Source organism: Pteropus alecto, unplaced genomic scaffold, assembly GCF_000325575.1.
Source record: "Pteropus alecto unplaced genomic scaffold, ASM32557v1 scaffold186, whole genome shotgun sequence".
Classification (NCBI taxonomy): Eukaryota; Metazoa; Chordata; class Mammalia; order Chiroptera; family Pteropodidae; genus Pteropus; species Pteropus alecto.
The window spans coordinates 1,018,766-1,033,370 of record NW_006439190.1 but is presented as its reverse complement, the minus strand read 5'-3'; the positions used below and the strand labels follow the sequence as shown (position 1 = coordinate 1,033,370).

Sequence of the window (14,605 nt, the reverse complement as noted above, 5' to 3'; positions counted from 1 at the left end):
CACTGCAGCATTATTTACAATAGCCAAGGTATGGAAGCAACCCAAATGCCCACCAATAAATGATTGGATAAAGAAGCTTTGGTACATATATACAATGAAATATTACTTGGTCATAAAAAATAATGAAATTTTACCATTTGTGACAATATGAATAAACATAGAGGGCATTTTGCTAAGTGAAATTAGTCAGAGAAATAAATACCATATGACTTCACTTATATGTGGCACCAAAAAAAAACAAACAAAACAAAAACAAACTCATATATACAGAGAACAAACTGATGGTTGCCAGATGGGAGGGGGGTTGGGAGACTGGGTAAAAAAAGATGAAAGGATTAAGAAGTACAGATTGGTAGTTACAGAACAGTCATAGGGATGTAAAACACAGCACAGGGAATATAGTAATATTGTAATAACTATGTACAGTGCCTGGTGGGTACTAGACTTATGGGGGGGGGAGGAAATCAGTTCATAAGTTATATAAATGTCTAACCACTATGCTATACTCTCGAAAATAATATAACACTCAAATATAATTGAAAAATAAAAAAGAAATTATTTTAATATTTCCTGTGTATACAGTAGTAATTTACAGCAAATGGTATAATTTCACAACCCTCAATTTGAAAAAATAACAGAGAACACTGTGTGTGGTTTTCATGATAATAAATACAATTTTAAAATGAATGTCTTGAGTTCATTACTTTGGATAGATGTGTTTTAATTGTTCCAAGAATTACTTTGCACAGAACATACTAGCAGTGGAAACAACTTTGACTTCCAGCCCTTAATTCCACAAGCAGCAACATGGTAATTAACCAAATTATCCCTGCAAATTTATTATCTTGATTTCTCCAACTTGTACATTATCGTCATTACCCATCAAAATGCAAACCTCAAGCTCATGAAAGATAATCAGAACACAAGTGGCAGATACAAAAGCTTTGAGCTTTCCTGATGTGGAAACCAGCAATAGCTCCCGACTCCTTTCACTTCCACCGCTTGGGAATCAAGAGGTGGAACTGACCTCTCCCACATTTCTGCCACTGCTAATGGGCAACTAGATAACACCACAACCAGGGCAGTCCCTGGAGAGCTGATGTTTTAAGTGGACAGCACCTCTACGTTTTTGTTGCAGAATTAGAAAGACAAAAGGGTGGAGAGTAGGAACAGAAATGGAGCAAAAGGTCAAAGTCATTAATTCATTATTATTCACCCACGTATTCAGTATTTATTAAACATCCATTATGTGCCAGTCATTTTGCTAGCCCCTGGAGATGGATGGGTTTTGTGGGTAAGACAGATCACCGCAAGTCAGAGCAAGAAATGTAATAAGAATAAAGGGCACCTGGAAAATACAGAAATGGGGTACTTAAGTCAGGGAACAAGGAAGGCCTCTGGGAGGGAAGGAGTGACATTCCAAGTGAGGCTCAGGAGACAAGCAGGAAACAGTCAGCTGACCATGGAGCCTGGGGTAGATAGGCTGTGTTCCGAGGATAGGGAAGAACATGAGTTAAGCCAGACCTGAGGGAGGGGGCAGTGGCATCTTGCTTCCAGAAATGAAGTATGGAGTGAGGTGGGCAGTGGCGAAAGATGAGGTTGTAATAACATGCAGGGCTGGAACATGTGTAGTTCTGCAGACATGTCCGGGAATGTGACTCTACCCTGAGCCCAGGGGAGTCACTGAAATGTTTTAAGTAAACATGCTTTGGAAAGCTGATTATGCCTGCACGGTGGAGACCTGGCTGGAGGCAGACAGTGGGCTGGAAGCCAGAGAGGAGGACTCCGGAATAATCTAGGTGGGCAAGGGTAGTGGTCTGAGCAGAGGGTGGAGGGGATGGAGAGAAGTGGGCCCACATGAGGAAGGTTTGGGACACAGGACTGAGGGACCTGGTAAGATGAGTGAGGTGAGTGAAGAAGGAGAGACTCACGCTTGGGCAGCCAGGTGATGAAGACAATTCACGCTGGAGGAAAAGCCAGAGGAGGCAGGAGGTGACCTTAGGGTGGAAGTGTCCATGACATATCTCAGTGGAGCAATGGGGAGGGGCAGCTGGACAGATGAGCAGGAAAGTCAGGAAACAGAGCTAGGCTCAAAACACACCCCTGAGACCCTCTCATGGCACAGATGTCAGTGGCAGCAGGGACACCAGCCTGTGAGAGGAGAAGAGCACCAACCCCAGCATCTTGGGGAGGTTACAGGGAGGGGGAGACCTAGAGGGCAGACCCAGGAAGTGGGGAGCAGACCCAGGAGGGTGAGGTATCACAGGTGCGAGCGTTTAAAGCAGAACCTGTGGTCAGCAGCATCGAACGCCCTGGAGACTGCACGGGGCATTGTCTCTGCTTAGTGATGAGCCAGCCTAGGCCGGTGAAATGGACGAAGGTGGTTCAGAGGAGCAGTGGGGAGAAACCAGACCGCGTGCTTGACAAAATGGAAGGAAGGCACAAAGGGCCTCAGGCCATGGAGGGATATCTGGGAAGGAGCCACAGGGAATGCAGTACTGAAGACGCCTTTTCTTAAGGATGGAAATAAGGCATACGTGCTCACTCTGCAACAAGAGCTACAGGGGGGTGAGGTTGGAGGGACCTGTGGAACTGCAGGGGGGCTGTGACTCTGAAGTAAAGGCACAGGGATTCATTCCAAGTAGGGGAGGGACATGTCCTGAAGTTCAGGACAGAGGGAAGGAGGTGCGAAGAGATTCAGGTGGGTTTCTGGGTCCATGAGCAGCCAGGAATGCAGGGAGGTGGCACCTGCACCTGTGTTCACTGCTGTCCCCTAGAGTAGAGCAGGGCCTGGTACTGATCAAATGAAGCCAGCGGGCCCAGGGCTCTCTCTTAAAAGTGTGTGGGAGGGGGCGGGGGAGTGGGGAGGTGGGGGAGGGGGTGGCTAGTTTGACTAAGCCAGGCATTCTCGACAGGGGCCATATAAAACTGCTTCTTGAGGACAAAAAGGTCTCACACTCTATGTATAAATACATGCGTGCATGCCACACAGAAGGAGATGTACAGTATTTCCATGGTATCAGAATGTCATGGGGAGTGATCAAAAAAAGAGGGTCTAAAATGGTTCCTAAGGGAATGAAAAGAAGCTGAGAAACACTGACAAAGATAAAACACCTACAGTCAGTGACACCTGGTGAGCACATTGACAGTGAGCTCCTGAGGGAATAAGTCACACTTTAAGGGAGCTGGCACAGTCCATCTACTGTAACCCTGCTCTACCAGCATAAAAACAGATACATAGATCAATGGAATAGAATAAAGAGCCCAGAAATAAGCCCATGTCTATATGGTCAATTAATCAATGACAAAGGAAGCAAGAATATACAATGGGGTAGGGATGGACTCTTTAATAAATGGTATTCAGAAAACTGGACAGATAGGTGCAAAAAAAAAATGAAATGACTACTTTCTTATACCATATACAAAAAATAATCTCAAAATGAATTAACAACCTAAATGTAAGACCTTTTGAAACCATCAAACTCCAGAAGAAAATGGAGATAGTAAACTCTTTGACATTGCTATTGGTAATATATTTTTTTCTTGATATGTCTCCTCAGACACAGGAAACAAAAGAAAAAAATAGTACTATATGAAACTAAAATGTTTTGCACAGCAAAGGAAACCATCAACAAAATAAAAAAAACCTACTGAATGGGAGAAGCTATTCGCCAATGATACATCCAATAAAGGGTTCATATCTAAAATAGATAAGAAAGTCATACAACTTAACACCAAAAAAAAAAATCTGATTAAAAATGGGCAGAGGACCTGAACAGACATTTCTCCAAAGAGAACATACAGATGGCCAATAGACATATGAAAAGATGTTCAAAGTCACTAATCATCAGAGAAATGCGAATTAAAACCACAACAAGATATCACCTCACACCTGTCAGAATGGCCATCATCAATAAATCAACAAGTACTAGCGAGGATGTAGAGAAAAGGGGAACCTCGTGCACTGTTGGCAGGAATGTAAATTGGTAAATAGTATGAAGTTTCCTCAAAAATTAAAAATAAAAGTATAATATGACCTAGCATTTCCACTTCTGGGTTTATCAGAAGAAATCCGAAACACTAATTAGAAAAGACCTATGCACCCCTATGTTCACTGCAGCATTATTTACAATAGCCAAGATATGGAAACAACCTAAGTGTCCATTGATAGAAAACTGGATAAAGACGATGTAGTACACACACACACACACACACACACACACACACACACACACACACACACACACACTATAGTGGAACATTACTCAGCTATAAAAAAGAATGAAATCTTGCCACATTATTTGCAATAATGTGAATGGACCAAGAGAGCATTGTGCTAAGTGAAATAAGTCAGACAGAAAGACAAATACCATATGGTTTCACTTATATGTGGAATCTAAAAATCAAAATAAATGGACAAAAACAGAAACAAACTCACAGATACAGAGAACAAACTGATCGTTGCCAGATGGGAGGGGTTTGGGGTTATAGGTTAAAGAGGGGAAGGGGTTAAGAAGTACAAATTGGCAGTTGTAAAAACAGTCACAGGGATGTAAAGAACAGCACAGAAAATGTAGTCAATAATACTGTAATGACTCTGTTTAGTGCCAGGTGGATCACTTTGTAAGTTATACAAATGTCTAATATCTATGTTGTATATCTGAAAGCAATATAATACTGTATGTCAACTGGGAAAAAAAATCAAGTGTTTTTAATGCCTCAGTCCTTGAATGTAGTGCTGACATTCTCCCGGTATCGTTCTGAAAACCTGTGATGCTGTGTCTTGGACATTCCAGAAACTCGGCCAATCATGCAGCCTGTCAGCCAACATACTTTCCACGCACCTCTCCTGGTCCTTGCCAGCCTGAGTGTAGCAGGAGGCCCCCAGCACCACTGGTTTCCATGGTAGCCAGTGGCATCTAGCTTTTGTTAACACTCTTTTTGCATACCTCTTCCTTCTAGTAAAATATTAACAAATACCCATGAAAAGATACTGACTGAGTTATCAGAACTCACCCTTGACTGGTAGGGCGGAAAATACATTTGCAAGGACTTTCAGCTTCCTGGGCTGCTGACACCCCCTGGTTTCTATCCCCATGGTTCTGTAAATGCCTTTGTGATTTGTAATGGGATAGATTAGAGTGAGATGGGGAGATACAGAAAGGCTGAGCCATTCATTTCCAACAGGAGCTTTTAGATCTCTGGGCTCAGGACAGATCCTGAATTACAGTGGCCTCTTGCCCCAGCTGTTAGAAACTGAACACATCCAGTCATCACAAAGTCTATAGAGTGCAACCAAATGGCCCAGAAACATAGGCGCAGCTGTGGGACAGCCACACAGGCTTGAGGACACCCCTGACAGGCAGAAATGGAGCCATTTAAGTAAGGCTTTTGGTTTCACCCAAAAGTACAAATATAATAACATCTATTAAAAATGCAAAAATCAAAATCAAAACAAAATACTATCAAGTGAAGGTTATTTATTTGGGTAAGACCTGTTGGCTTTGCTCCGTGAGTTTCTCTAGGTCTACATCCGGTTGACTTTTGCTTGGATTTTATTTTACAACAGGTAATGGGATGTATTAATAGAGTTCCTCCATAGTTATACCCGGATTGATTTTGCCATTTGTGGGCTTTGTTTTGTCACTAGTAAAATCTTTACTGTTTGAAACAAATGAAATAAATTTATAAAGAAGAGAATATAAGCTAGAAAAAGCCTGTCTGAAGCAGGAAAGATTTGACCCAAGTCTGCTGGGCAAATGACCCAAATAGGTCACTTAAAATGCCTCTTTGTCTTTCAGTCTCTCTGGAGTGGCTAACATATTTTCTTTTTATTTATTTATTATTTTTTTTAATTGAAGAAACAATTTAAATTTTTCCCCCCATCTACCTCCCCCTCCCTTACCCTCTGGTCCATTGTCCATGTCCATGAATCTGTTTGTCCTGTTCATTTGTTGCTTTTAGGTTTATATCCCACATATAAGTGATATCATGTGATTTTCAACTTTTTCTGTCTGGCTTATTTCACTTAGTATGATTATTTCAAGGTCCATCTATGTTGTTGCAAGTGGCAATATTTCATCTCTTCTTATGGCTGAGTAATACATGTACAACAACTTCTTTAGCCAATCATCTATCATAGGACACTTCAATTGCTTCTATGTCCTGGTAGAGTGGCTAAAATATTTTCATCTAGAGTACAGAGCACATAGACAATTAAGCATAAGGTTCCTCTTGAGCCACTAGCCAGAGTCTGAACACTTGGGGAGCATCATGATATGCATGCCAACAGCCCCTCACGCATAATCTCCCAGGATTACACTGGAATCTTGCCCCCAAGAGGCTTCTAAATTTCTAGAAATCCAAGGAAAATAAGTTCCCTTTATTTGCTAGAAGTCTGTTCAATGATAGTGTCATGAAACTGGTTTGGATCTCCAGAATTTAAATAAGGACCAGTTCTCTCCTTCTTATAAACAGAAATGCAACTCTATGTAGATATTTATCATGAATATTTCACAGAACACTGGCCTGAAACTAGTGACTAAAAATGAAAGCAATACAGTAATCTGCTCAGATGCTGTACTGAAATTGTCTCAATTCATCCCTTAAGTCCAAACCAGAAACCAAGTGCTGGTCTCTCATTACGAAGGCTTGCTCTGCTGTATATTGACCCTCAACTGCCATCTAAGGCCGTCTTGCATAAAATGTGAGCATCCTGGATTCCAGCCCTGCACAACTCCATTAAGTTGTAAATGGGTTTTATTTGCTGAACAAATGTTAATGCCATCCTACCTTAATAGATAATGCTGCAAAATCACCTAAGTACTACAGCACTGGAACTTTCAGGATGAAATATTATGTAACTTAGAAAACTGTCTGTTATAAACATATGTCAGCCATGAGGGCTTCCAGCCCTTATAGCCCATCTTCATAGAACTCAGTTATAATTTCTCCCTTGGTCAAGTGAATTTTGCAATAATACATAGATTTATTAGGTCCCAGGATTAAATTCTCTGAGTAAGAATAAAAAATAATTACACTTGAGAACATAATGGAATATTCAAATGATGTGAAAATAGTCACCTCAGCGAAAATAAGACAGGTGAGAGAAAAAGAAGTTTCAAGATAAGGTTGGTAACACTGGCCATAAAAACTGTGAATTCAAGTGCACAAATGCATGAACTGGCACTTCCGAATCATGAACACGTGGAAAGGAGAAATCTCCCATTCACAGCAAAATGCCTGAGTGGTTTCATTAATGAGCCAGGGGGCTTCTTAATTTAATAAAACAGCAGCGTTGTTAGAGAGAGAGGGTGCTGGTGCAAGATGGCGTTCGTTAAAATCCCAGCCCTACTACTTACTAACTCTGTGACCTTGGGCAAGCTGTATTTAACTCCTTGCCTTGGTCACTTCATCTGTGATACAGGGATGTCAGTAGTGTCTGCCTCCTGCGGTGGCTGTGATGGTTCAATGTGTTAACACATGCAAGGAACATAGTGTCTTAGATGTCATAAATGTTAGCTCCTTATCATTTGGTAGTTGTCACTATAGGATTTACTGCAAATGAAAAGGGACCTGAATAGAAACCAGAGCCTTGCCTCACAAGAGGTCTCTGAACTCACTGATTCCATTTCTTTCAAGTCCGGATCCCGCCCAGTCCCCTCCACAGAACCAGCACTCCAGTAGGTCATCAATGACCCTTCTGTGGTCCAGCCCACTGGGTGACTCTCTATCACCATTTCTCTTGAAACTCTCTTCTCATGGATTCTGTGACTTTTCACTGTCACGATTCCCCCTCAGCTTCTCTAGTCACTCCCTCTCACTTCCAGTGGATCTTCCTCTTCCTGGCCTTGAAATGTTAGAATGTAGAAGCTCATTGCTTCTCAGTCTCTAGTCCCTTTCCAGGCAAATTTACCCACTTCTATGGCTTCATTACCAACATGCTAATTATGTTGGCCTGCAGCTCAGACCTCTGCTCTGAGCTCCAGACCTGTGAGTGTCCATTTACGTTCTCCATGCTACTGAAATGTCTCAAAGGCACTTCAAACTCAACATGTCTAAAAACTGATTTGTAACTTCCTCCTTCCCCCTGAAAGCAGCATCTCCCTCAATGTTCCCATGTCTGTCAGTGCCCCACAAAGCACCTCTCACCTGCACAGTGGCAAGAGCCTCCCACTCCTTCTTCCTTCTTCCCCTCAATCTATTCCCCACAGCAGCCAGAGTGGTGCATTGAAATTGCAAACCTGATCACACCTCTCTCTGCTCAAATCTTTCAGTGCCTCCCTGTGCTCACGGGATCTAGAACACCACTGAGAAGGCACAGCATATTGGGCTTCTCCTGCCTAGCTCTATCCATCTGCTCTCTAGCCATTCTGGCCTTCACTGTCCTTTCTGAGTCTCTAACCAGCCAAGCTCCTCCATTTCCTCTGCTTGGAACTCCCACTGTTCTTTTCCTAAGGCTGATTTCCTTGGGAAAGCTGTTCTTGACCCAAAACTAGGTCATGTATCCAAGAGTAAGCTCTCATAAAACCCTGAGTAATTATCATAGCTGACATTTTACATTTATGCATAAGATTTAAAAACTGTTAGTGTCTATATCTTCGGGTACACTGTTGGCTCTAAGAGGGCAAGAGGTCATGTCTGCCTGGCTAACTGCTGTTCTCCCAGACCTCCCACTTGGAGAGGGTACCCTAATACTTGTTGAAGGAATATCTCAATTTTCATCATTTGGGGGCATTTTTCATGACCCTGCTGTTCCTTCACAATAAGGGAGAGCCACTTAAATACAATGGCTGCAAGTAACAAGAATCTCTGATGCCCTTGATCACAACTGGTTTACCTGAGCTGATCACAAGGGGTGAGAAACTGACAAGGAAAGCTAGGCTCCACAAAGAGACCCAGCACCAGAAACACCAGTACATTATGGGGACCCAGCACCAAAAACACCAGTACATTATGCCCACGACTTAGGCAAATGGAATGTTTGTAAGCGACCACAATTATATTCATCTTCCTTTAGAGATTCTTTCAGTCACTCACTCATGTATTTATTCACTCAACAAAATTGTGTATTCTACGTGACAGACACTGGGGCCATGGTGTGGAAGCAATCCTGATGTCTGATGGATACACAACAGATACGATAGGCTGTAACTGAGAAGGAGCCCTGTGCTTGCATTTGAAAGACAGGACATGCCTAGGATAAGAGGGGAAAGACGATCTTGGAGAATGACTAGAGTGAGAAGGCAGGAGACAGCCATAAAAACAGTCTAGGAAAAACTGGGAGCACAAACACGCTCCTCTAAGAGGTCCCTAAATGCCGACTACTACTACTAATACCTTAGGCTGACAGGTGAGGATGGAGACAAAGGCTCCCCTGGACAATACCAGCACCACCATTACCTCTGCTTCCTCCAAGTCTATAGTACTCCCATCCTGGACCACTGCTCAAGGAAGAGTGGAACCTTGAGAGAGATCAGCTGTCTTCCAATGATGGCATCATCTCCACTGCCGTTAAACTTGCATATGCATATAAATCAATCATCTGGTTGGTCCAGGCTTCCCTTTTGTTCCATGCTTGATTCAGGTGGGCTGTGGCAGAGGCAGACCAGTGGTATGATGTACTAGGGGTCAGTTATCGTGGGACGGTAGGAGGGGGCCAGGGATGTGTAAGGCTCTTATCAGCTCTCTTAAGAAAAAAAGAAATAATGCTTTAAACTTTTGGCTGCAGCATTTAGTTTTATTCTAAGTGAATTTTACATTATCTAAACTATATCTATTTGGTACTTGAATTACTTAAGCTCTTATTCAAACTTTGAGCTTTGTTTGGAGTATGGAGAAGAAAGGTCACATGATAGATTTCTTCCATATCCTCAGAAAAGATAAGAAAGAGTAAGAAGGGTTAGGGTTTTTTAAATAGCAACACTAAAGTGGGGACTGATGTGTTCTGGTATTATCAATTTGCAGATGTAAGCACCATAACCAATCAAAGGAAGATGACCTAAACAATGAATATCTGGACCCAAACACGAAAGCTTGTTGAAAGAGAAAAACAGGAACAGTGTATCAGCATTTTACACTCTGTTGTTTAATCTGATACAAAGCCCCAAGAATGGGGAAAACATCAATACAAAATACAACGTATATTTTGCTTAACATATACTTAAATGCCAGAAATGAAGCTACCCATACTGACAAGTGTTTTCTATATAAATCTCTGCCAGAAAAACAAAAATCAGCATGAATTCAATGACTCAAACTTCAATTAATTATTTTGATCAACTTGAGAGTTAAAAGATTTATTTGTAACATAATGCTTTCCAAAAAAAAAAATTCTTGCCTCTGAAAACAATTTGACAATTAATGTAAAATTTTAAACCAAATAATTATTTTACTGTAATTCGCTAGCAATTCAAGAAAAGTACAGAGGATGTCCAAAACCTAGAAACATATTAGAATTAAGGTCTTTTCTTTATAGGGACTTGCCATACCATCTGGCCTAATTTGCCTTGGTGTTTTGCCTCGTGTAGTATCAGCTTTCTGAGAACTGTAAATTATTAGGTTATACCCCTAAAAAATATGAGTGAAGAAAAAATATGGGTTGAAAGTGACATCCTGCTTATAAGTTTGGATACTCAGGAAAACACTGATATGGTGGAACAGCCCGACCTATGTGAACCTGCGTGTGAAATGGTTCACAGAGGGTAGAGGGCATCTGCTAGAGATGATGATGATGAAAAGGACAGGCTTACAGAAGTAACCGGCAAAACAATAACGTGTGAAACAACACAGAAATAAATTTTCAGACGCTCAGACACCTCTTTGTTGGAGTGATTCTGATTCCAATTAAGTTTCAGAGGAAAAATAACAAGGCCGCCCTGCCTGACTGCAAAGCACAGCCTTCTAAATAGGAGGCTGATTAATGGGGGCAGCAAACATGCACACAACCGTATTTTTCATCTCAGCTCTGTTCTTCTGTCTTCTGGCTGATCACTTTAATATGGTGTTACCTCGGCCCATGCAAAGGCACCAGACTGAGGTGTAGCTCCTAGGTTTCTTACAAGAACCGTTGTTTTGTAAAGTGTCATTTAGGCAACTCATGTGCTCACCCTCAGCAAAGGTAAACATCAAACAACAAACAAACAATGGGCTCCCTTTGACGGTGCAGCCATGTGACTCCTTCTTATTTGGAATCTACATCCGACCAGGTGGTAAAATGTGTAAAAGAATATCCTTACCCTGATGATCTCTTCCACACAGCTGTTGGTTTCTCCAGATCTACTCTCCTGAAAGCAAAGGAAAAAGAAATTCAGCCTCAGAAACTAGATTTATGGTTACAAAGAAAAGAAGACACATAAGCTTCCAAACTTAACCGAGTTTGGACTGGAGAACACCCAAATGGGGACCTGCCAAGAAGTTCCTGTCCTTTCTGGGGTAGATCCCATCATGGATGTGACTGCTCTGCCTGTCCCACTGTGCACCATGAACAGGCCAGCAGCACCGCACACGCCGCAGAGGCCAACTCTGGGGCCCCCACCACAGTGACTGCAAGCTGCACAGGCCCTTAGGAGAGCAGGACATGACCAGCAAGTATGAGCGCTGCTCGCCTTGGGTTCCATCAGGTGCAGAAACACGCCCCCACTGCCAAGCGGATCCAGCCAGCCTACTGAACACATGCGACGGCCCTGCCAAATGCGAGGTAAAGGTCTGGCCACTCCACTGTCCTCAAAGCCTAGATTTATTGGTTTGATGGGCCAAAACCTGAAAGACTAAGGAAGAACAGCCTCTCAACACTTGCAAAGCATGCTGGTGCCACGTGCTCAGAAGCCCACGCTGCCCTGGGCCGTGAGGATGTTAGGGGCTCCGAGGAATGGTGGCTTCAGGTCACAGCTCTGGGGAACGCTGTCAGTTCCAGAGATGCTGTGTGGTTGCTGTGGGTTACATGGCCCGGAGTACAGGAGTGGTTCTGCGGGGACATGAAAGCAGCTTTTGCTGGTAGAAGTGCCTAGTGCGGTTTCAGAGAGATACTTCTCTTGGCCTTTTAGTTCAATGACACTGACCACGACTCAGCATGATGTCCTCGGCTTTCATCACCCTGAATGGAGACATCAGGCCCAGTAAACAGTGTCTCCCCATTCCTTCCTCTCCCTGCCCTTATTACTACTAATCTACTTTTTGTCTCTGAATTTTTCTATTCTGAATATTTCATATAAATGAAATCATACAACATGTGGCCTTTTGTGTCTGGCTGGTTTCACTGAAGACAATGTTTTCAAGACTCATCCATGCTATAGCGTGTATCAGTACTTCATTCCTTTTTATGGCCAAATAACATTCCAGTGTGTACATATATATATATGTATATATATGCACACACACACACATACCACATTTTGTTTATTCATCAATCAATGAATATTTTGGTTGTTTCCACTTTGGTTACTATGACAGGACGTCTATGAACATTTGTGTACAGGTTTTTGTTTGAACCTTTCAAATTCTTTTTCAATTCTTTTGAGTATATAACTAGAAGCCAAAGTGGTGGCTCATATGGCAAATCAATGCTTAGTTTTTTGAAGAACTGCTACACTATTTATTACCCTGGCTGTACCATTTTTCATTCCCACCAGCAATGTGTGAAGGTTCTAATTTCTCTACATCCTCTCCAGCAAATGTTATTTTCAGGTTATGTTTTCGATAGCAGCCATCCTACTGGGTGTGAAATGGTATCTCACTGTTGTTATGATCTGCATTTTCCTAATTACTAATGATGTTGGCCATTTGCAAAGGAGAAACATCCTTTGCCAATTCTTCATTTGTGTTGTTTGTCTTTTTATTGTCTTGTTTTAAGAGTTCTTTATATATTCTAGATACTAGCCCCTTATCAGGTGTATGGTTTGCACATATTTTCTTCCATTCTGTGGACTGTATTTTCGCATTCTTACTAGTGTTCATGAAAATTTTAATATTGATGACGTTCAATCTTTCTGCTTTTTTTCCTCCCTTTATTGCTTTGCTTTTGGTGTCACATCTAAGAAGCCATTTCCAAATTTCAGGTTATAAATATTTACCTATGTTTTCTTTTAAGAGTTTTACAGTATTAGTTTTTATATTTAGGCCTTTAATCCAATAGTTTGAGAACTTTTAGGTGAAGTCTATTTCTTATAGATTATTTGCTAAGTTTTAGTTAAAATAAAAAAAAATCATCTTTGTATAGATTACTATATTCTAGTCTTATTATTAAAAGATCATTAAAAAAAGTGTGAGGCATGGCAATTGTTGCTAATAGTGCATGAACACAGCATACATGCATTATCTTACAAATCAAGAAAAACAGTGTCAGATATCATGACAGGATTAAGAGGCCCAAATGCTTTTACTACGCTTTCATTCCTTTCCTACACTCATCCCTCTTTCTGTTTTCCTAAAAGTTCCTGTTTGGAGATGCACATCTAGCAAACCTCACTCCCATCCCCAATGACTTATCTCAGAATGCTCTGGAAATGTCACTGTTCTGATACTCCAATCAAACTGGAACCAAGAGCACTTTCTGGAACCTGTTCCCAGCCTGCTTCCTTTCCAGGGCCGCCTCAGGAACCACCACAAAGCTGTTGGAAAGTCCTCGGTGAGGCAAGGGGCTCCATGCTCCTTTGCAGCTCAGTGGCGGAAATAACTGGAAAATTTTTCTTCAAACCCACAACCATTTCTCTTACCCTCCCTTCAAGTCCCAGCCCTTTCTTCCTGTGTAATACACTGGCACAGCAAATGCTAAATTCTCAGTGTACTTTCTATTTTACATCTTAAAATGATTGATGAAAATGTGACTTCCTGTTCTCCTGGTGGACTCACTCAAGTATCCAACATACTAAGAAGACTCCTCAAATTAAACTTGGGGTTTGATTCCATGAAGCTAAGCTTCTCCTGAATACCACACTTGAATTTCATTTGAAAAGATTTATACAAAAGGCAGGTGCTCTTCTGAGTATCTGCCCCTATAATCTTCTACATTTCCACAACTCTACTCCAAAAAAGGGATGCACTGAGAGAAATGCAGTATAGACACCCTGTTCAAAGTCCTCTCACCACTGTAGATGACATGCAGGATATTACTTTGGGTCATCTCAGTGGCAGCTCCAACCACGAGTTCTCATTGTCTGGAATGACATCAGGTCATTCTCTACTGGGAGGGCCACTCATAAAGCTGAAGAGGGAGAAGTGAAGCCAATTCAGAGGGCTGCCACCAACAGTCTCAGGAAGTCCTGGCCTTCAATTATGGGATGGATAATCCCTTGTAGAGGAAAATCTTGGGCCTTCTCTGGGACATTCTTGGCTCCTGGGGACACCTGGGGACCTAAGGAGGGTACCACATCTGGATTGGAGTGGATGCAGGAGGCAGAGTATTATAGGAAGTTTGATTTAAAAGGAACTTAAAGCTCATTTTAGACCAACTCAGCGGCTTTAACAGATGGAGCAACCATGGTCCAGAGGCACAGAGGGCATTGTTATCCAAAGTTGCCTGGCAGCAGATGGCAGTTGAGGTGGAACCCCACGCATGTCTTCAACAGCAGTTCAGTAAATTTTCTACTGTCTCATGCTATCTCTCTAA

The 14,605-nt window shown here is 42.0% G+C and overlaps 1 protein-coding gene across 1 annotated transcript in view; it reads right to left on the bottom strand.

Moving 5' to 3' along the window:
* Window positions 1–14,605, bottom strand: part of AFF3 (AF4/FMR2 family member 3) — a 397,189-nt gene that overhangs the window by 229,127 nt on the left and 153,457 nt on the right. Inside the window, exon 6 of the mRNA XM_015592714.2 lies at window positions 11,238–11,285. Coding sequence (XP_015448200.1) covers window positions 11,238–11,285 — 48 coding nt within the window. The remainder of the gene's footprint in view (window positions 1–11,237; window positions 11,286–14,605) is intronic.